This window comes from Apostichopus japonicus, chromosome 19 (assembly GCF_037975245.1).
Source record: "Apostichopus japonicus isolate 1M-3 chromosome 19, ASM3797524v1, whole genome shotgun sequence".
Classification (NCBI taxonomy): domain Eukaryota; kingdom Metazoa; phylum Echinodermata; class Holothuroidea; order Aspidochirotida; family Stichopodidae; genus Apostichopus; species Apostichopus japonicus.
Genome location: NC_092579.1, coordinates 17,812,387 through 17,834,252, shown reverse-complemented (window position 1 = coordinate 17,834,252; position 21,866 = coordinate 17,812,387). Strand labels below are relative to the sequence as shown.

Genomic DNA, 21,866 nt, shown 5'->3' with positions numbered 1-21,866 from the left:
CTATCCGTTGGTGTAAGTTAGTTCGTTCGTTGTTATTCCGTTGTTCGTCCGTTGCTGTCCGTCCCTTGTACGTTTTCAATCCGTTTTCACCGTTGAACGTCCGGTACGTTGCAACCCCCAGATGCATGCGCGACAACTTTTGCCAACGGAAATAACCGGATGACTGTTTTTCGCGCGTACTCTTGTCCGTTCGTGCAATCCGGTGAGATGTGACTGGGCCTTCACCGGATCATTAACGGACAAAGAGCGGATGAAACGTAGAAGTACAGTACCTATACCGTATATTCGACGGACGCTAACGTAGAAATAACGGAAGTGCAAAGGAATAGAACTGACAATGAACAGATAGGTAACGGACGTTACACGGAAGAAACGGAAGAACTCAGGCCAGGAAAGTATAACAGACGGACATAGAACGGAGATGCAGCGTACCTCCACCTTGTCCACTCTAAGCGTCCCACGCCTCATTCTGCTCCTATAACCTCTACCGTCAACACCTACACCATGGACCCTTCAGAAAGATTCAAGCTTCAGACCACAGTGCAAGCTTTACAAGCACAGATGCTTATCATTGAAGCCAACATCAAGACCAATAACCAAGTCAAGAAGAGAAGGAAGAGACGTGCTCGGCGTAAATGCTGGTCTAGGGCCTTGCTAGGTTCACAGAGAAGACGGCAGTGTGGTCTTTATGACCAACTAATGCAGGAGCTGCGAACAGAAAACCAAAATCTTCCATCAACTTCATGAGGATGCCCCCTGATTTTGAGGCACTCCGGAGGCCCAGGTCTAAGACCGTTTCTTCTCCGTTGCTAGTCCGGTATGTCCGTTACTTTTCCGATACTCCTACGTTTTGTATGTTCTTTATCCGTTAATTGTCCGTTGTAAATTCGTTACTATCCGTTGGTGTTCGTTAGTTTGTTCGTTTTTATTCCGTTGTTCATCCGTTGCTGTCCGTCCCTTGTACGTTTGTAATCCGTTTTCACCGTCGCACGTCCGGTACGTTGCAACCCCCAAATGCATGCGCGACAACTTTTGCCAACGGAAATAACCGGATGACTGTTTTTCGAGCGTACTCTTGTCCGTTCGTGCAATCCGGTGAGATGTGACTGGGCCCAGTCACATAAGTTTAGACAACGAAACCAATTTGCCCTTTTCGCGCGTGCAACGCGAAAAGGGCAAACTGATTTCGTTGTCTTAACTAAGTTTGTTGTTGCCTAAATTAAAGTTGTTGCTGCTGTTTTACCATGCTGTTGCTCAAACTCACGTTGATGTCTAAAATTCCGTTGTCTAAACTTACGTCGTTGTCTAAACTTACGTTAAACTTAGCAACGAAATAAGTTTGCCCTTTTCGCGTTCCATACAAACTGCAGTGAATGGTACGTTTGCCTAGTATGGAACGCGAAAAGGGAAAACTTATTTCGTTGTCTAAACTAAGTTAGTTGTTGTCTAAACTAAAGTTGTTGCTGCTGTTTTACCACGTTGTTGCTCAAACTCTCGTTGATGTCTAAACTTCTGTTGTCTAAACTAACGTCGTTTTCTAAACATGCGACGTTGTCTAAACTTACGTTGTTGCCATCGGCGCTGTTCAAATTTGTTCAACCGCGCAATGTAAACCAGAATGCAAAACGCATTGAGGTTTCGATGACTTCAGTGCACTAGATTTCTGCTTGTTAGTATAAGCAGAACTAGCTGTTACAATAGAAATGGCCCGAACCACCATTTTGATACAATAACACTATGGCATGATAAACACAGGTCAGTCTAATGTACGTGGCTATAAACCCCTCCACCAAAACAATATGGGTCTTTGAGGTCCAAGTTCATTTGGGGTCACTAGAGGTCAAATTGTGAAAACCTTGTAAACACGATAACTCAAGAAGAGAAGGTTGGACGAATCTCATATTTAGAATGTAGTTGTGATACGTTCAGTAAAAGATTTCATTGAGGTCAAAGGTCATTTGGAGTCACCAGACGTCAAATTGTGGAAACCTTGTTTCATAAGCTACGGTATCTCTCACCGCCAGCCTATCAGATAACATGTGCGTTACACCTCATACGAATAGGAGGCTGCATGGTAAACAACTTTGGAAATGTTATAGGCTATGCATATATGCTGTGAATGTCAGAAATCATGTAATAACGAGTGTCTAGACAAAGTACCAGCATAAAAATACTGCATTTTTTAACTGATTTATTGAGCCCTTCAACAATGTGTAAAGATACGCTGTGAATGTCAGTTATCGAGTAAAATGAGTGTATAGACAAAATGCCGGCATAAAAATACTGCATTTTTATACCTATTTATATGACCCGCGTTCAGCAATGTGAAGAGATACGCTGTGAATGTCGGCAATCAAGTAAAACGAGTGACAGTAATATTACTAGAGACAAAATTTTTTGTCCCGATCGAACACCAATTGCGTTTATTATATCACTTAGTGTAGTTGTAAAGATGCTATCGTATCACTGCCTGTACTCTGTGAATGCTCTACAAAATATATGTGGCAGATGCCATCCAGTGCCCTAGCTTCGCTGCTTTACAGGGACGACCGCCCGACCTTCATTTCGCCTGCCTGCCACACTTTCCTCCTCGCCAACTCCGTATATAGTACCTCCATGCTTTGACCTTGCAGCGATTTCACCAGCAACCCCAACTCTTCAAATATCCCCGTACATGCAGTGTGCATATCTCGCTAAATATCACGCAATTGTATTAGGCCTGTTCGAACTCCGGAGTCTCGACTGCACATTCGCAAATCCTGCAAATTTGTGAAGAAAAGATCATATCACCGTATACTATACAACACATAGCTCTAGTCAAAACTCGAGTGTATCTTCTTCGATGATTAATTTCTTGCATAGCATGTTAGCGGTCTTTTTGGTCTAAAAATTCGTTACAATGCTGAGCGAGGTTTGTTTATTTTTCATTAACCCACAATCCCTTTCCCAAATCGAAACACCGAACTGGATTGGTGTTAAGAATGAACTTGCTTATTGGGTTAAGTAAACTAGTTCTGTGAGTGTATTGCCTACGTACTTCAATATTGTGCCCTTCTTGTTACTCACGAAGCGCAGACCACATTTAACCATAGAGCAACTGATCCAACATTTACCCTGGATGCTTTGCAGTATTTGGAAATAACCAGCTCCACGAAAATTATAGTATTTAAATAACATTTTTACGCAATGTCGATTAGGTATCTCAAACTCCAGTGACTACTTCTGACGATGTATGAATACAGTAGTTTATACACACGAATTTTGCACCAGAATTATGACTTGAAGCACGTGGTCAAAGGGACCGCGAAAATTTACGCAAGTTAGCAACGAAGAAATGACTGTGGTATGAATGCACATTTTACATTATCAACTCTCAACACGGAGAGAACGAAACATACTGTGAGATGAAAAGTCCCTTTCAGTATCAGAGATGTTGTGGTATAGCTTCCCGCAGAATTCATAGATTGTCTCAACCAGGGACGGACTGGGTCTTTAAACCGGCCCGGTCATTTTTCACCTAGACCGGCTCATTATTCATTGATATGTTACTTACTAGTGATTGCCGTCATCGGGAGGGGTCTAAGGGGAGGGGGTGTCCCCATCCCCATTGAGATTTTTTGAAGTTAAGGAATGCCTAGATGCAAAATGGTGCTATATTTCTCAATTTTGTAGGTTACAATAATCCTTTAAAAAAGACCCACAAATAATTTCCAGAAGCAACACTTGATTAAACTGAGGAAAGTTAAAAATGTGAACAAAAATAGGCAAAAATATATGTTTTAGACTGGATTTTAATTAGTTTTTCAAGCATTTTGTGACAACATGCTTGAAAAAATTGAAAGAAAAACCCCTAAATAAATCCCACTAAAACATATATGTTCAATAACACGAGCATGTCATGTCTACGAGAGTAGGAGCCTATATACGCAGTTCGCTGCTTCTGGCAGCCACACCATCAATGATATTTTTAGTGTCAAGTTTGGCCAAGATACTTTTTTCCACAGACATCAACATGAACGCCTCAAGATGTTCTTGTGTCATTGTACTTCTTCAAACGGTTTTTGATTCTCTTCAAGGCAGAGAAAGAACGTTCACATGCCACTTGTGACACAGGTAGCGTTACCAGCAGCTTGTAGGCGAGCCCAATGCTCTTGTAAGCATCGGTGAAAAGGTTCAACTTGAGGAGCACCTTGTAGCAGCAGAGATCGAGGACAGTCTTTACATGACTGATTCCCACCGTTAAAATATATATTTCTACACAGCCCGTCTGTATTCTATTAACTACTGTGAAAATGGGCTGTAAATTTACCAGGCTCCCCAGCCCACCGGCCCATCGGGCCACCGGCCCACCGGGCATTGCCCAAATGCCCGTGTGGCCAGTCCGCCACTGGTAATCTCAACTCATAACTTTCTGTGATAAAACAATTATTCAAATATTAAGTTAACAATATCGTTAACAACGTCCTCGGAGTTGTAGCAACTATCATGTAAATATCGTTAACAACGTGATTTTGTTCGACAAATCAGGTTGGTAACGATATTTACCAAATTGTCTTGGCGATGTAGAACAACAGGGCAAACTGTCATGTGATACAAATCTTCAGGACCAGCATCCTCCATATAGAAATCATTTATCTCTTGGAATATTTCTTTCCTTTCCAGTTTCTCATTGACATTTGAGCCATCGTCGTGCACCTTCATAATTTGGATCGTATATAGATCCTGATAATCTCATCATCATTAAGACTGTCATTAATCATTATGCCAACCTTTTGTTTCTGGTTTGGATTTTTCTGTCACAGTAGCAGGGTCATATTTGTCTTCCATCCAATATCCTCACTGTTCTTTTACACATCTACAAGGTTAACTTCATAATGATCACCTGCTATCCATGCATTCCGCATCAGAGTTATCTGGCTGAATCTTTCCTCAAATACTTCATAGGAAACTTCAGAGCATGCATCTGGAATTTCAGTCAATAATCTCTGTATTTTGTTGTAATTTTCCTTTTTGTACAACTGACGTTCAACTCCTTTGCTGAGAACTGGCACTAATTCTGGTTTGCTGATAACTGAAATCGATTTGTACTGGTAGGGTTTCTTCCAACAATCAGGAATTTAATCTTCACAGAAATAGAAATTATAGTATTTTTAGCGGTATGCACCCAGCAGTTGGTCTAGTGTTCCGGAATTAATCAGTTTTGACTGATACTAATATTTTGTTCGTGTCATCTGTTTATCTGTCAATTCTACTAGACCTGCTATTACAAACACCATCGTACAACTGACCACCTTTATCACATGATATAGTTTTATTTTAATGCCAAGTCCAAACAGTTAGTGAGTTGCACTCTTGGCCTAGAGTCTGTAGCTTAACCTAGCCTGAGGCCTGATGTTAGTCATCTGCAGCCTATAGTACTGGACACATGCGCTGTGAAACTAACACACTTCGGCTACTCGGTTCTTACTCGGTGATGAAATATGTGGATGAAACCCCTAGGCCTATTTCCGATGATTGTTTTGCGGGATGAGTCCTATTTGCCAGTCAATGAGAGAGGTTGTGGAGTCTTTGCTGCAATGCTTGAACCCTACTCTGGTCCATTTTGTGTTGCCTTAAAATTAAGACCCAAACGGCCAACCATGAAAAGCTTACACGTTTGGTTTCAACGTTATGACCCGAATTGCGAACCTATAGCCGTACGGGGCATAACCTCTTCCTTTACGTGTAAAGGTTTATATGGTGTACGCGTAAAGTTTAGTCGTTATGATACATACGGCCAACCATAAAGGTGAATAGAGGAAGCTGTTTTCCAATTGTCTATGGGCTCATATACAGGTCAAATAACTCACTGACTCAAAAGGAGATTTTATATTTGTGGCTATTTTTCTTTTACCGTGAAAGACGAATTTGTTGCTTCACGTATAGCCTACAGTATCTCAGACTTTCATAAGGCCCAAAAGTCACTGCATATTAATTGTTGTAGTATTATATGTAGAGCCCCATAAGGCATTCAATCCCGGCGGTCTAAACAATTTTTAAGCTATTATTGTAAATATTCACACAATCATAATGATGTACTATTGTTGCCAATATATTAGCCTTTTCCCAGACAGCAGAGATCGAGCGAATGAAAAATTCAAACCAAAACAGAGCTGGTCTCCCGTTTGAGTTATAGTTTTTTTTTTAACTTTTTGATGTATACTACAGATGTCAGGTGACATATATATGCTGGTATATTCTCCAGCTGTAAGGAACCAAAGCTGTACTGTCACAGCAAGCTGACGTGAATTCGAAAATATTTATGATCATAGTAACACAACAAACTAATAGAAAAGGGCCAAAGGTATCTAATGAATGTCTGATAATTGCCAATTATTTGATAGTGTTACTTGTTATCAATTGTGTATATGGGTTCAGGCTATGTAGAATAACTCAATGACAACAACATAACGATGCTATATTTGTGGTTATATGTAACGGGAAAAACGACTTTGTTGCGTTACATATCAGTCACGGAGTGATACTTTGTGCACATGCATTGATTTAGTGTAAACTCAAGGAGTATGCATAGTGATATCAACCAGTGAGGTTACTATGGATGCAGTTTGGCCGAGAGCAAAGTTACTTCGAATCCGGTAGACTGTCATGATTTGTTAATGGACGTTGTATTTGTTTTAAGGAAATGTCACCCAAGATACAGATTGGCATGAAAACCAAGCAAACGTGGTCTACTTACACTCAACCACAGGAAGTTTACTGTTCGGTTGAAATGTTCAAACTGATTGTATTTTGCGGATCCATTTGTAAACAATTACCGAAGAATATAGTTTATTCGTCAAAATTTGTTATGTTTATTCTGGTTGCCTTTCAGTAATAACTTATAATTAGAGGTAAACGTCACGGTGGCTTGTAAAACCAAGCATCGGATCCATATTACTGTTATAACAATCCTTGCAATATTACATATAGACTTACCGCGTACTGTAGTAGGCCTATTCGTTTATTGTAAAATTGGGCTCAGAATTTCATTAATGCAGTGTAAAACTTTATGTTGCAAGACATTAGTATATGGAATCCTATTACTTTCAAGTTGCATGTCCCTGGTATATTATACCGTGCTAAAAACTGCAACAATATTACCGACATATACTTTGTACGGGTGGAAGTTACATACAAATAACTTCAGTACTGTACAATCAACTTACCGTTAGAGAGAAAGGTTCATTTAATTCCCTAATACTGCCATCACCTAAAGAAAAAATGGCTGTTACTTAGATCAATGTCATATATGTTAGGTATGTTGAAAACTGTCATGAAAGAGGCTGTGAGGTTCATTTCCACCAGTTACAACTTTATCGATACAGACAACAACCAAATATTGTAACAGAAAACATGAGTGTTGATATACAAGAAGAGATTGACATTAGTCATGTGACGAACAACCACAGCGAACATGTAAAAAGAGAGAAAGATGATCTCGTTTATGGCATCGAAGACAATCCACCGTTCTTACAGCAAATCATTCTCAGTCTGCAGGTAAGTCGAAACCATATCACAAGACTTTAATTTGTTACTTTATGAAAATCTGCATAGGAGAGACAGGGACGTAACGATTAACGTGCATGGGGACCCGGGGTCCAGTGGTTAGAAGGGGTCCCCAAACTCGAGCAGAACAAGCAAGCAACGATTGGCTGGGACCGGGAACTCTTTTTTCGTACCATTTGCCCCATTTGAGTAAGCTTCACTATAGTTTAATCGATCCAGTGTTAGTCAACTATTTACATCTATAACGTTAGGATCAATAATACAAGTCGTCTGAAACAGAACGAAAATGATAACAGATCGAGATTTGTATTATCGTTACGGCATAGTTGTCGTTGATATGTAAGTAAGTAGTATAATATGCATCGTTCGCAACTCTCTTTTAAGGTTGGGGGGGGGGTAGCCTTAATGAGGAGGGTAAATGAGGGGCAAGGGGAATATGATGGGGTTACTGAGGACCGGAGGACGTGATTTAGGACGTGATTTAGGACGTTTATTAGGAAGCATGTTAGACAGTATTTTAGAACGATTTTTTTATTTAGGTCTTAGTTTCGTTAGGACGAGTGTTGACAAGTATGTGAGGGTTTCTCCCTCATCATGCAACGACAACTTGTTCGAACATGTTTATTTCATGCGTAATACATATTGCGGTTTGAATGTTCCGCAAGAACTAAGCCGAGTTGACGAGTTATCTGTTTCTTCTATGGGGAATACGTTGCTGTAAAGTAGCGATTGACCCACTTGTGACCTGGTGGCTGACCCGAGTCTGTGGCAGTTCATTTATGTATATTGTTGTTGCGCTTCGGGCTATTTTCATTCTAAACTAGGACCTATGGTATTATATTATTACTAATGAAACGTTAAGGGACGTGATTTATCGTGGCAATAGATGAGTCCTAACAGTCAGTTTGACCATGTATCAAAAGCCAATGAAGTAAGGGTCATATAGGGGTCCTAGGGGGGTCCTAGGGGGTTCTATTCCATATGCTCTTGAAGTCGTTTGTAAAATGATTTTGTTTTAATTGCCCATACGGCTTCAGGTATGATAATGTCTACTTTCTGCAATCTCTCATATCATCACTTCTTTGCTCTTCAGTGATTCACGTTTATCTTCATCTTCACAGTTATTCATGTCTGTGTTTACTGGGAACATATGGATTCCTCTCCTCCTCAGTGAAATCCTCTGCATGGAAACCGAGGTTGTTGTCATCTCGAAGATCATAAGTGCTACATTTCTTATGCAAGGTGTTATAACTTTGTTACAAGCAACATTTGGTGTCAGGTAATGACACTTTCTATACATACATACATACATACATACATATATATATATATATATATATATATATATATATATATATATATATATATATATATATGATTTATATATATATATATATATATGTATTATATAACATGATTTAAAACATGATTATAAAACATGATTTATATATATATATATATATATATATATATGTGTGTGTGTGTGTGTATGCATGTTTTCTTCACAATAAAAGTAATCTCCATGACGAGAATATCATTTACAATTCGATTTGTTTTCAAAGTTCTCATCTCTACTTGCACAGGTTACCAATTATTCAAGGTAGTTCATTCTCATATATTCCACCAAGTATTGCGTTAGTTACCTTTTACGGTGGATGCACACAAGGCGAGGGTAAGTATATATGACTATATTTTTTTTTGTACTTGGGCACGGGCGGAAGGAGGGGCTAATATATTATGTCGTACTGTGGTGAGGGCTCTAATGGGGAGGGGCCCTCTCCCTGTTTGGGATGTTTCGTTAAAATGCATGGTACTCTACTTTGCAGCGTTTTGAAACACAAATTGAAGGATCTTTAATTGTTTTGGTTGAACGGTATCTGTCAGCTATGTTTATTAAGGGAGGGGATAATTGGCCCCTTTCATTTTATTCTGAATCATAACGACCCCTCCCCTCCCCCCTTCAGTAAGAAGTATACCCGGCTGCGACTAAGCCTAAGTAACTTTACAAAGTACTTTGCTTATACCTATATAGCTTGGTTTAGTGAGGAACGAAAAGAAATTGAGAAAATAAAAAGGTATCCATGTAAGGAACTATATCGATCTTATACTATAGTTAGTCTATACTATATCTGTCTTATACTATATAGTTAGTCATATCTATGTAGTTCCTGGTAGGAACTATATCGATCTTAACATATATAGTTAGTCATATCTATATAGTACATGCTAGGAACTATATCGGTCTTATACTTTATAGTTAGTCATAACTATATAGTTCCTGTGAGAAACTATGTCGGTCTTACGATATAGTTAGTCATATCTATATAGTTCATGCTAGAAACTATATCGGTCTTACACTTTACAGTTAGTCATATCTATATAGTTCCTGTTAGGAACTATGTGGGTCTTACACTATATATTGAGTCATATCTATATAATTCCTGTTAGGAACTATATCGGTCTTAGACTATACAGTTAGTCATATCTATATAGTTCCTGTTAGGAACTATATCGGTCTTATACTATACAGTTAGTCATATCTATATAGTTCCTGTTAGGAACTATATCGGTCCTATACTATACAGTTAGTCATATCTGAAACAAGAACAGGAAAGCTATAAAATACAAAGTTAAAACGGGCTTTGTCTCAGAGTGAGCGTTCTTGGTTTTCCAATCTTTCTTTAGGACTGTCGAAGAATGAAACGGCAGGTGACCATATATGGAAAGAGACATTGGCTGAGGTAAGAATGAATGTTATATGTCAACGCACATCTTTACCACGCAGGTATAGGTGTGCAGGGTTGATTGGTCGGGCAATCGGGCAGTTCCCGAGAGCCCGAAGCAGTAATGGACCCGTTATCATCCATTGCCTCTTAAACAAATTCGACAATTAGTTCATTTTGTTTGTAAAACAATTATTTTCTACTAATTTTATTTAACCATGCTTTAATACACCTCACCTATATCATTGTACAATATTCTTGTTGCTCTTTTTTCGCTGATACTATCATTATACCATATAAGCCTATATATTTCTGGAAATCGAGTTTCACACATTCCCTCATGGGATTATAAATAAATTTCAACTTGAAGTTGAAAATTGATGATACCCAAGCCATATTAAAAAGTGGATCAAATTATCAGGATGGGGGGGGGGGTGGGGGAAGAAATCAATGCTTACACCTTCATTAGGAAAACATGGCTATAATTATGGTTGCCGGACATAAAACAAAAACTGCTAGCTAGTAATGAGCTTCTTTACAAAACTCCTTTGTACCTGCATAATCGTGTAGGACATGGGATATATATTCAACATGATATATTCAACATGATATATCTTGCGATAATTATCAATCTTTCAGATCAACGGTGGTCTATTGGTGGCATCAGCAATTGAAGTTATAATTGGCGTCACGGGATTGGTTACATTAATAAGACGGTTTGTCGGTCCTTTGTCTATCGCACCGGTTCTTATCCTGCTCGGTATATCGCTCTGTCAGGTATCGTGGAAATCCTGCCAAGTCCACTGGGGAGTTTCCCTCTTGTAAGTATCACGTGACAAACATTTTTTTTTAATCGTGGCATCATGACAGAAAGAAAATCATTGATATATAGAAGAATTTATTAAGTTTTTTATTTCCATCATTTGCCATATGGTTATTAATTATTCCAGGTGCAGTTGGTCAACTATTAAGACCCAAGGGTGAACGTTTTGATAACAGCCACATATATGTTTGAATGTTGAAATATTTTCTTTCTCCAGTATGCAATGCTTAGTTCTAAAAATGATCAAAAAGTGCATTGGTTTCTAGATTGGAATTGACCTTGAAAATATTAACATCTCCCAGCGACCTCTTGCATGACGTTGGTCTTGCTTCACCTATAGTTATACGAACGATTGTGATTTGCTGGTAGTGTTTCCTGCACAGAAAGTGAACCAATATCAAATGGAGGTATAATATAAAAATTCTCGACCATCATGCATTGCGTGGAAGAAATGTACTGTAGTCAAGTATATATATGTTTGTGTGGTTTCAATAGTTTTTAAACTTAACTTCCTTCTCTCTCTCTTTGTATGATAATATGATATTATAGATCAAGAAGGGATGGGACCGGGGGTGGGGGCTGGTGGGGGGGGGAGAGAAGGTTACCAGGATATAAACATGAGAAAGAAATTTCCCATTAATTCTTTTTTATGAATCTCTTCACAGCACTGCGGCCCTAATCGTGATTTTCAGTCAATTATTGAATAACAAAAAGGTTCCAATGATATCATTTTCCAAAGAAAAGGGATTCCATGTCGTTCGGACCAGACTATTCTTAAAATTTTCGGTTAGCGTTATATATTAACTTTTATTTATCTATTTATATATTTTAATATCGTGTCCTATCGTCTTTGAGTGTATATCCTATATTCCATGGATTGATATATGAATCTATTTATGATTTGAAGACCCTATCTACATGTGCCATATGTATTTACAAATTCCAGTATTTGAATATTGATCATGAAACGGCACTTTTTAATACTATTTTTTATCAACAAAAGGACACTTTTTAATTACAGTATATTTTCTGAATTTCTCAACAAAAGGTTACTTTTTAATTAGCAAAAGGGCGTTTTCATAATTAGAAAAATGCAAATATGATCATTTTCAATAACAAAAGGGAAACTTTTAATATATAGAAAGAGACACTTTTGACTCCCCTCCCACCCCACCCCCTCCACTTCCTGCCTACCGACTTCGCCGACCCGAGTACGTAACACAACAACCAATTAAACGCGTAGTTATTCACCTGAAAAGCTCAATGTACGTTTTCAATGCGCCGTTGCTTGGTTCCACTCGAAGAAAACGCCTCTATTTGCGATTAAAGGCTTCTTCCTTTTCGTGTAGAAACATTTGTCCTGAAAAGGCGTAATAGTGGAATTGGGAATTTGGGTCGGTTTGTCCCGCTACGAGTACAAGATGATTATTTACAGTGACGTGTACATAATATCACAGGTTAGAGCAGGGGCAACCACACATTCCCCGACTGATTTAGGTAAGGGGGAAAGTTGTGAGCCCTAGGGAGTGGTCTAATTCTTACCCCGCCCCCTCCTCGTTACACAAGCCACTGACTTCTTTACGTGTAACATGTATGTCTTTACATACGTTATCACACAAATGGCGAATATTGAAGGCATCATTGCCACCACCGTGCACGCCCTCATTCCCAGTCGCATACAACCCTTATATCTGGCGCTGTGTTCATGTGATATAGCGACGCTTCATGTATATAGTACACTATTACGATATTTAATATAAAAAAAAAAAAATTATGATTGTCTGACCACATGGAGCAATAAAATTACCATAATTCTTTTTCCTCTGATTCTTTAGATGTTTCTAGCCATAATGTGTTCCTGGTTTCTTTGTTTCATCTTGACCGTCTCTGGGGCATTACCAGATGATCCAAGCGCAAGGACCTACAGGACTAGAACAGATATTGGTAACGAAGCATTCAATAACACTGGCTGGATCACGTTTCCTTATCCAGGTGAGATAACTCACTCCTGAATATTCCCGTCTTTGATTTTATTTATCATCTTAGCTTATAACGAGATTTTAATATATTTTGTTCATCCTCGTTTGCGTTATATTTTTCTTATCAAATGAAAAATGTTTTTCTGAGATTGACAAAATCATCCGTTTCGAAAGAAATATGAATTAATTTTGAAAGAAAAGAGGAAATTATTGTTTTAAAACGGTATTGGTTAACTAGTGAAAAGTACATCGTAATTACATAATACATGTGTATACATATTACACAGCTTGAACTAATGATAACCCCAAAGCTCTACCGTACATTCTAAAACCATCTCGTTAAAGTTTCCAAAAACGTATATTGCATACGGATACAATTTCACGTCCGAAGCCATTACAAAACATTTCATAAAAATGTTGACAAAATTTGTTTTGTATTTTCGATTTGGCAAATCTTAATCTTATTTACTAAAAAAAACACTGCAATCTTTTGGATATGATAGAAATGGGACCAGTTATATGTAATATATATATATATATATATATATATATATATATATATGTAAATATATAACATATGAGGCCTTTTGATTTGTCAACAGGTAACATTTGAAATTTTACTTCCTTTTTGTACCATCAATATATTAAAAGGTCAAATCGTGTGGCCCAGACCGACCCTGGCTGCCTCTTTCGGCATGTTGGCTGCAGTCATCGCCTCAATTGTGGAATCGATGGGACATTACAACGCATGCGCAGCTATCTGTGACGTTCCAACTCCACCAGACCACGCGATTAATCGCGGAATTGCTGTAGAAGGCCTTGGCGGTGTGTTGTCATGTATTTGGGGGACAGGTACGGGTACTGCGTCATACTCGGCACCCATCGTCATAATAGGAATAACAAAGGTATTTTTTTAAACATTTATTTAATTTCTAACATTAATTTGTACTGAAGAGCAAAACCCTTCAGCGAAAAATATTAGAAACACCGTAAAGGGTATAAAGGTTAGGAATTATTGATATTTTGTATTGATTAATTAATTAATTATTGATTATTGGCTCCAAGTACTCCACAAAGAAGTTATAGCCTATAATGCTTCGATTCATATTATATAACTGAAAACAATTGAAGTGCAATAAAAATACAAAAACAAGAGGAAAATTCAGTGACGTATATTAACATATAGAATGCATGTGAATATATCCTTTAATCTATGTGGGTACCGTTATCTCAAATGCGGATACCAATAAATGTGGAAAACGTGACATTTTAATAAATTATCGTACAAAGGGAAACCAAGTTGCCATTTCGAATGGAAAATTATAATAAGCAGAGTTACAGCAAATTGTACACTGAAATATTGATCAAATGATCTAGATAATGTTGGTACCAAAATAACCACATAAATAGAGAGGTGTTGCTTGTATAAGCATTGCCATCTGAAGGCACAATCAACATTCAGTCTATTATTGATATGTCTTGTTTTTCTACAGCCACTTTTAAAAAAGTTGGGGAAACATTTTACCCAATGTTTACTATCTAATCAAATTTCGAGGTAACGTTTTTTTTTCCTCATCAAAACCAGTATAAACTTACTACTGCTTAACTATTTTAGTGATAATTAGTGATAAATTGGTTAAAGTCGTCTGTATTTTACTATTTCGTTGGTGGGGGTGGGGGGGGGGGAGGCAAAATTTTAACACAAAATTTGATTTGATCAAAACGTACCCATTGTTGGGTAAACTATTTGCCCAACTGTTATTGCTGTCAATAACACATACCGCACGCACCACATTTTGAGAAAATCTCAACTTTGTGTTTCGTTTTCTTTGTTTCCATGACGTCATCTAACGCAGGTTGCTAGTCGTCGAGTGGTTCAAGGGGTTGGTGTATTCTTTATAATGATGGGATTCCTCCAAGTATTATCTTCCTTCTTCGCGACCATTCCCTCACCTGTACTAGGAGGCACTCTTATCGCTAAAACAGGTACAAAATCTCAGTCTAGATTCTTGTTAGCTTTTTATTGATTTGAAATTTGAAATTTTTGATATTAATTTCGCTATTTTAATGTCCATATGAGAGATATGGTGCCTATACTAACAATATCATTTTATAGAAGTTAGATGTTGTAGCCCAAACAACATAGGCCTATATCTTAGATTTCCCTTAACTTTTTATGGGTAAGGGGTGGGTGGGGGATGGGTGGGGGGATCGATGCATATCGCTTATGATCATAATGCGCGGAAGGATACAGTTTGTATTGCGGTCTGCAAAGGACTTGATGACAATTAAAATTGTCATCAGGATAACGTAGTATAGGCCAGGCATTAAGTGTAAAAGAAAAACTACAGTGTTAGCGCTATTGTTTCACGCCCATAAATAGCGGCAGTGTTTGATATTTCTTTATAGTATAAATATCATGTATACACATCTCAGGTGTTCAGAATGATCACCACGAGACTGTCGTTTACATCGTGCACGATATATATATATATATATATATATATATATATATATATATATATATATATATATATATCCGGCACTGATGGTTGCCCTCTGTTATTTCACTCGCAATTTCGTTCTTGGGCCGCTTGTGACAAACAAGTCAATAAATATAACAAAGATAATATTCAAGACTTTGATCTTTACTCTGATTGACCTCTATAGTGGTCCGTCACTATGTGAACACAGCATGTATGCTTACTAAGGATATATTGAGTATCTTTCTATTTATGATAAACCAATATCAAATGACTAATATTAACTCCGTTCGTTGTTTATATTATCCGTTAGTTTAGTTTCCAGAAAGGATAGCCAGAGATGTGTGCCTGCTTGAGCGATCGCACCTTTACTTGTTTATGATCTTTACTTGATTGTCCATTACCAAGTGTATATATCATAAAGATTATAACTACAAAACGTGTCGGTTATTTGACCGAATTAATAGACCTCCATATTAAAGAATGGCTGCACCCGAGCGCTTGTAACTTGATGATTGCCATTCCTTTATACCGTACCGTACCATAATGAGACGATTGTATCGCCGGCCCCCTTTCAAACTTTTCATTTTACCTTAAGTATTTAAATGAGGATATTTAATTTCCCCGGGCCCATTAATTGATCATGGGACCGTGGTGCTGTTTCCACCTGACCCCGTTTCTTCAGGCTTGATGAGACGTAACCATCTGCTTACAGCGAGGAATTCATCAGCGACCGTATACTCATTATGATCTTTATATTAGGTGTTTTTCTTTTTAAATATACGAATGAATGGTATACGAATGAATGAATTAACGAACGAACGAACGAACGAACGAACGAACGAACGAACGAACGAACGAACGAACGAACGAACGAACGAACGAACGAACGAACGAACGAACGAACGAACGAACGAACGAACGAAAAGAACGAACGAACGAACGAACGAACGAACGAACGAACGAACGAACGAACGAACGAACGAACGAACGAACGAACGAACGAACGAACGAACGAAAAGAACGAACGAACGAACGAATGAACGAACGAACGAACGAACGAACGAACGAACGAACGAACGAACGAACGAACGAACGAACGAACGAACGAACGAACGAACGAACGAACGAACGAACGAACGAACGAACGAACGAACGAACGAACGAACGAACGAACGAACGAACGAACGAACGAACGAACGAACGAACGAACGAACGAACGAACGAACGAACGAACGAACGAACGAACGAACGAACGAACGAACGAACGAACGAACGAACGAACGAACGAACGAACGAACGAACGAACGAACGAACGAACGAACGAACGAACGAACGAACGAACGTACGAACGAACGAACGAACGAACGTACGAACGAACGAACGAAAAGAACGAAAAGAACGAACGACCGAATGAATGAAAAGTACATTCCTGCTACATCCCCCTTGCTGATTGAGCATGTCTTTTCAATTCTTGCATTGTTTACAACTACCTTTCTCTCACAATTTTCTTCCGTTGCATACAGGAATGATAATCTCTATCGGTATTTCTCTGCTACAAAAAGTTAATCTCAGTTCATCTCGCAATCTCTTTGTTCTTGGACTCTCTTTGTTCTTTGGTATTGTCATGCCGGAATACTTGAAGCAAACCCCAAATGCTATCAACACAGGTAATAATTAATCATGCAAATCACGTATCATAAACATATATCATCTACCGCTGCCTTCACAACCCCCCCCATCACCCCCCCCCCCCGCACCACTGTCTCCTCAAATCATTCCCAACTCACAAATTATGTTGATAACTATATACTACTTGTTCATTTTGTTGTATTATCATGTGGCAGAATACTTGAAAGCACGTATAACGGATGAAGGATTTTGAAAGGGACGTCATATTCACTATAACATATTGTACATCACTATAACGTCTTGTACTTTGACTTGAATCCTGTTTTAACTTTGCAGTTGTCTCACCTTCCCAATATTCATCATAATTTCTCTTTGTTTGTCCAGGTTCTCCCACATTCAATTCCTCTGCTACAATTTTACTGGAGACGGGCATATTTGTTGGTTTCGTAACAGGAGTGGTGTTTGACAACCTGATACCAGGTACGGTTAACCTTTTTACATATTCTGAAAAAAACAACGCAATTTAAACAAATATTCTTCAATTTGTGAGAAACCAACCAACCACAAACCTGGTTTTATTGCATATACATACATCTTTCCCTTTAGAGATCCGGCCTTATAGGATTCACAAATGATTTTGATTTGATTAACATCATGATTGATCTCTAGAGTAAGGCAAAATACGCCCCCCCCCCCCCACCTAAAAAAAAGAGAGAACTAGCATTTTGCGATACAGGTGGGAAAAGTGGAATGCCGACCTTAATTGTTGCTATGCAGTGAACACGACTTTGTGTGCGTATGATATTATATTTCAGCCATTTAGAAAGTTTGAAAACAATCAGATTCCATGCACCCCCATTGCTAAGACCCTGCTGCATGGGGTCCATTCAAGAACATCTTAAACAATGTTTTTATCTTTCAATTACAAGGTTCCCTGGTGGACAGAGGTCTTGGTCCACGATTCGAAACTTCAGGTGGTACAGAGGCCGAATCTAACCAAGGTCAAGAGGTCAAAACGATTGTTAAAAGTTGTTATAATTTACCCGTCGGTATGAATCTCATTCGACGTTCAAGATATGCGGCCTTTTTCCCGTTGAGTCCTACTTTTCGTGGATTCTCTAAAAAGAGCAGACAGTCAAGTTATGATCAAGTGTGTGAAAAAGAACCTATGACTTTAGAGACAGTTGAACAATGAATTCGCGTTTCACGATCAGGACTTCTGTCTTTTTAATAAGGAAGATACAAAACTTGGAAACCAAGAATCATCCATATGTTCATACTTTGGTTAAACATAACTTTGTTCTGACATGCGATCCTATAAGCAAGAACGTTTTCGAGGAAATTGAGCAACAAGATGGCAATCCACGGAGTTGCATATCTCATCGCCAGCAATTGCACTGATTTCAACTGATTGAACACATTTCTTATATATAGGCTACGCAATTTGTTAATACCGTTTTGAAGTTAACATTGACTACATTCTTTTGTGAACCACACACTGAAGAAAACTAGGCTTGGAGTACTGACTCCAGAATCATACTTTTAACTGTTAAAAAATTATTGTAAAATTTTGCTCTTTTTTTTCATTTTATACTAACTTTTTAACACTAAGAAGATAACCACTCATTGTCAATCAGTGAAAGAACTGGGTAATGGTACGACCTTTGACCTCGGTTCCCATGGCGACCACATATTTTCATAATACTTGGCATTTCCATGATACCTGTGATTGTTCTATATCATTCAGTATTTCCCCCTGGAGTTATAGCAAAACTACGATTTGCACTAAATTTGACTTCTGACCATTGTCCTTTGGTTCCGGGGGTATGCGAGACACAATGGTTCACCCTGGGTACCTTTCCACCAAGTTTGAAGAAAATCGGTCTAGCCAAGTAGGAGGAATTTGTGACACAAAATTGTGCCAAAAATATACATATATGAATTTTTTACCACTGACCTTTGTCCTCGGATCCCATATCAACCACATATTTTGACAGTTCTTGAAATTGCAATTATACCTGTTAATATTCCATGTCAATTCAATGATTTCCCTTGGACTAAAGAAAAAATAGAAAAGTTCTTACACAAAATGGGACACACACATATGCACAATTACACCGCACCCACATATACACACACACGGACACGTTTTGACCGCTCCCTCAGTCATGAACTTCCGATCACCCTGGGGTACCCCACCATGGGTGATCCCCCCTCCTCCCCGAGAGTAGCTATTCGGGAAAACCAACCTTTACCATGGCAACTGCTGTTGTGGCAAGTGACATAGCTGTATATGACCCAACTGGAAAAGGAAATTCTCATATCTCATCCTCCCCATCGGATCTATGAGAAAATGAAAGACACTAAAAGTTTGATAAATTGATAAACAGATTGACATACAGTCGCATTTAATTTGGTGTTTTGCAGATATTCTATGACTAATGCAATTATTCATGATTATATAACCTATACTTTAATTGTATCGCTGACGGTATTCAACTTTGTTATTCTCAAGGCAAAAATCTCTTAAATTATTGTAAAAAAAAATAAATACTGATTGTATGAATAGCCTAATAAGTGGGGTGCGGCACACGAGGTAAGGTCCCCCTACCCCCCACTCGCGAATCCCTCTCATAAATTTCCGGGTAGTACGGGGCACGTAACGTCACTAGGTAGGACTACACATCATGATCCCGACACCTACCGCCTCCCTTCCCCCGCCTATGATCAGAAATAGATTACTGGCAAACAATTAGCCCTACCGTGCCAAAATAAAGGATGGTGGGTTAAGGCGTAGGTATGAGTTCCCGATACACCATTGCATATCATCGATAGACACCTGTACTCGACCAAGGCGTATCAAACTTTATTGTCGGCAATATTGATAGTTAAAAAATATTGTTTCTAAATCTATAGCAATTACCCGGCTTTTAGATCAAGGTTGTTATACGTAACCAAGTGTATGTCAATTACACCAACTTGACTATTCTAAGTGTTAAATATAAATGGATATGAGGTGCTAAAAGTATTCAAAATAAATGACAGACTTTTATATTATGGTACGTTTCCATATTGCCATGTTTTCCTTGCAAAAGGCCTCCCACTTATAGAGCGGGAGCCCAGAGGGTTTGGTTAGCTGGGAAGGTAACCAATTGCCTTGTACATCACAATGTTCACAGTGCATTCCTGTTTATGAAACCAGACGACTGGCAAACCTGCTGTGGTGGGTGTGGCTGGGAGGGCAATTTTAAATTCACCTAAAAGCTTAACTAGATCAGCTTTCATGGTAACCCCATCAAAGTAAGAACAATGTGTCAGGTATGGCCCCAAGAGCAACAAATGGCCATCGCCAGTGATTATTGGTGGTGGGGTAGCTTCGCCAGTCATCAATAATTGAACCCTCACTGATGGCCTAGGTCAGCTCATGAGGTAACCACTTGAACCCTACTGGAAAATGATGGTTAGGACTTCAGATACAAGGGATGGACCATTTCCAGTAATTTGTATTGGTGGGGTATCCCTGCCAGTGGACCCCCCAAATGCCCCTCCCCTCATTGACCTAGGTCAGCTCATGAGGTAACCAGTTGAAAACTACTGGAAAATGATAGGCAGGACTCTATGTAAGGGATGGGCATTTCCAGCAATTACTATTAGTGGGGTACCCCTGCCAGTGGACCCCCAAATGATGCATCCCCTCCATGACCTAGGTCATTTCATGAGGTAACCAGTTGAAACCTCCTGGAAAATGATAGGTATCACTTCATATATAAGGGATGGGCATTTCCAGTAATTTCTATTAGTGGGGTACCCCTGCCAGTGGACCCCCAAAATGCCTATCCCCCTCATTGACCTAGGTCAGCTTATGAGGTAACGAGTTGAAACCTCCTCGAAAATGATAGCTATCACTTCATATGTAAGGGATGGGCATTTCCAGTAATTTATATTGGTGGGCCACCACTGCCAGAGTCCGCCCCCCCCCCCCCTTTATTAACCTAGGTGAGCTTATGATGTAACCAATTGAAAACTACTGGAAAATGATAGGTAGGACTCCAGATTTAAGGAGAGTAATTTCCACTGGTGGGGTACCCCTGTCCGTTGTCCCAACATCTCCAACCACTGTCTCACATTAGATTATAGCTTACCCCCAAGAATCCCCGAAACACCCCAGATACAGTGTAACCATGCACTCGTATGTTCTCTGGCAATGTAGAACAGCCAATTCGAGATCCTGCTCATAGTAGTGAATCACTCGTTTTAATTTTGACACTTTGGAACATTCAGAAATTTTCATTTATACATATTTTAATTAATTTAAAAGTATAGGCACTTTTAATCTCAATGCGGTGATAGATGAAGGAACGGGGGTAGTACGGGGTAAGGGGAACTAGATAAGGTACTGCTTTATTTGGTGGGGGAATGGGGGGGTAGAGAAATATGGCAATAGGATTTTTTATGGAGACAGACTGAAATAATCACTGAGGATGGTCTATAGAGCCATAATGTGACACACACAAGTCGAGTTTGTTCAAAATTTCTACATTTAGCGTTAGACTATAATTGCGAGCGAAAATAATTCTTAATCGTAGCCACATCACAAAATCAACAGGCAAAAAGTTGAAACCTTTGGTCAAGGTAAATAACATCCATCAAGCTGCGTCATTCACTGAATTAATTAAAAGGC

General features: G+C 38.8%; 1 protein-coding gene across 1 annotated transcript; it reads left to right on the top strand.

The window, feature by feature from the left end:
- The first annotated feature begins 6,951 nt into the window (after nt 1-6,951).
- LOC139960508 (solute carrier family 23 member 1-like) lies at nt 6,952-20,244 on the top strand. The gene is made up of 12 exons (XM_071958932.1): nt 6,952-7,536; nt 8,667-8,824; nt 9,129-9,217; nt 10,231-10,286; nt 10,908-11,089; nt 11,757-11,877; nt 12,927-13,083; nt 13,722-13,975; nt 14,927-15,056; nt 17,080-17,223; nt 17,570-17,665; nt 18,115-20,244. Exons 1-12 carry the CDS (start codon nt 7,393-7,395, stop codon nt 18,378-18,380), a joined length of 1,797 nt encoding a protein of 598 aa, XP_071815033.1. The 5' UTR covers nt 6,952-7,392; the 3' UTR covers nt 18,381-20,244.
- The last annotated feature ends 1,622 nt before the right edge of the window (nt 20,245-21,866 follow it).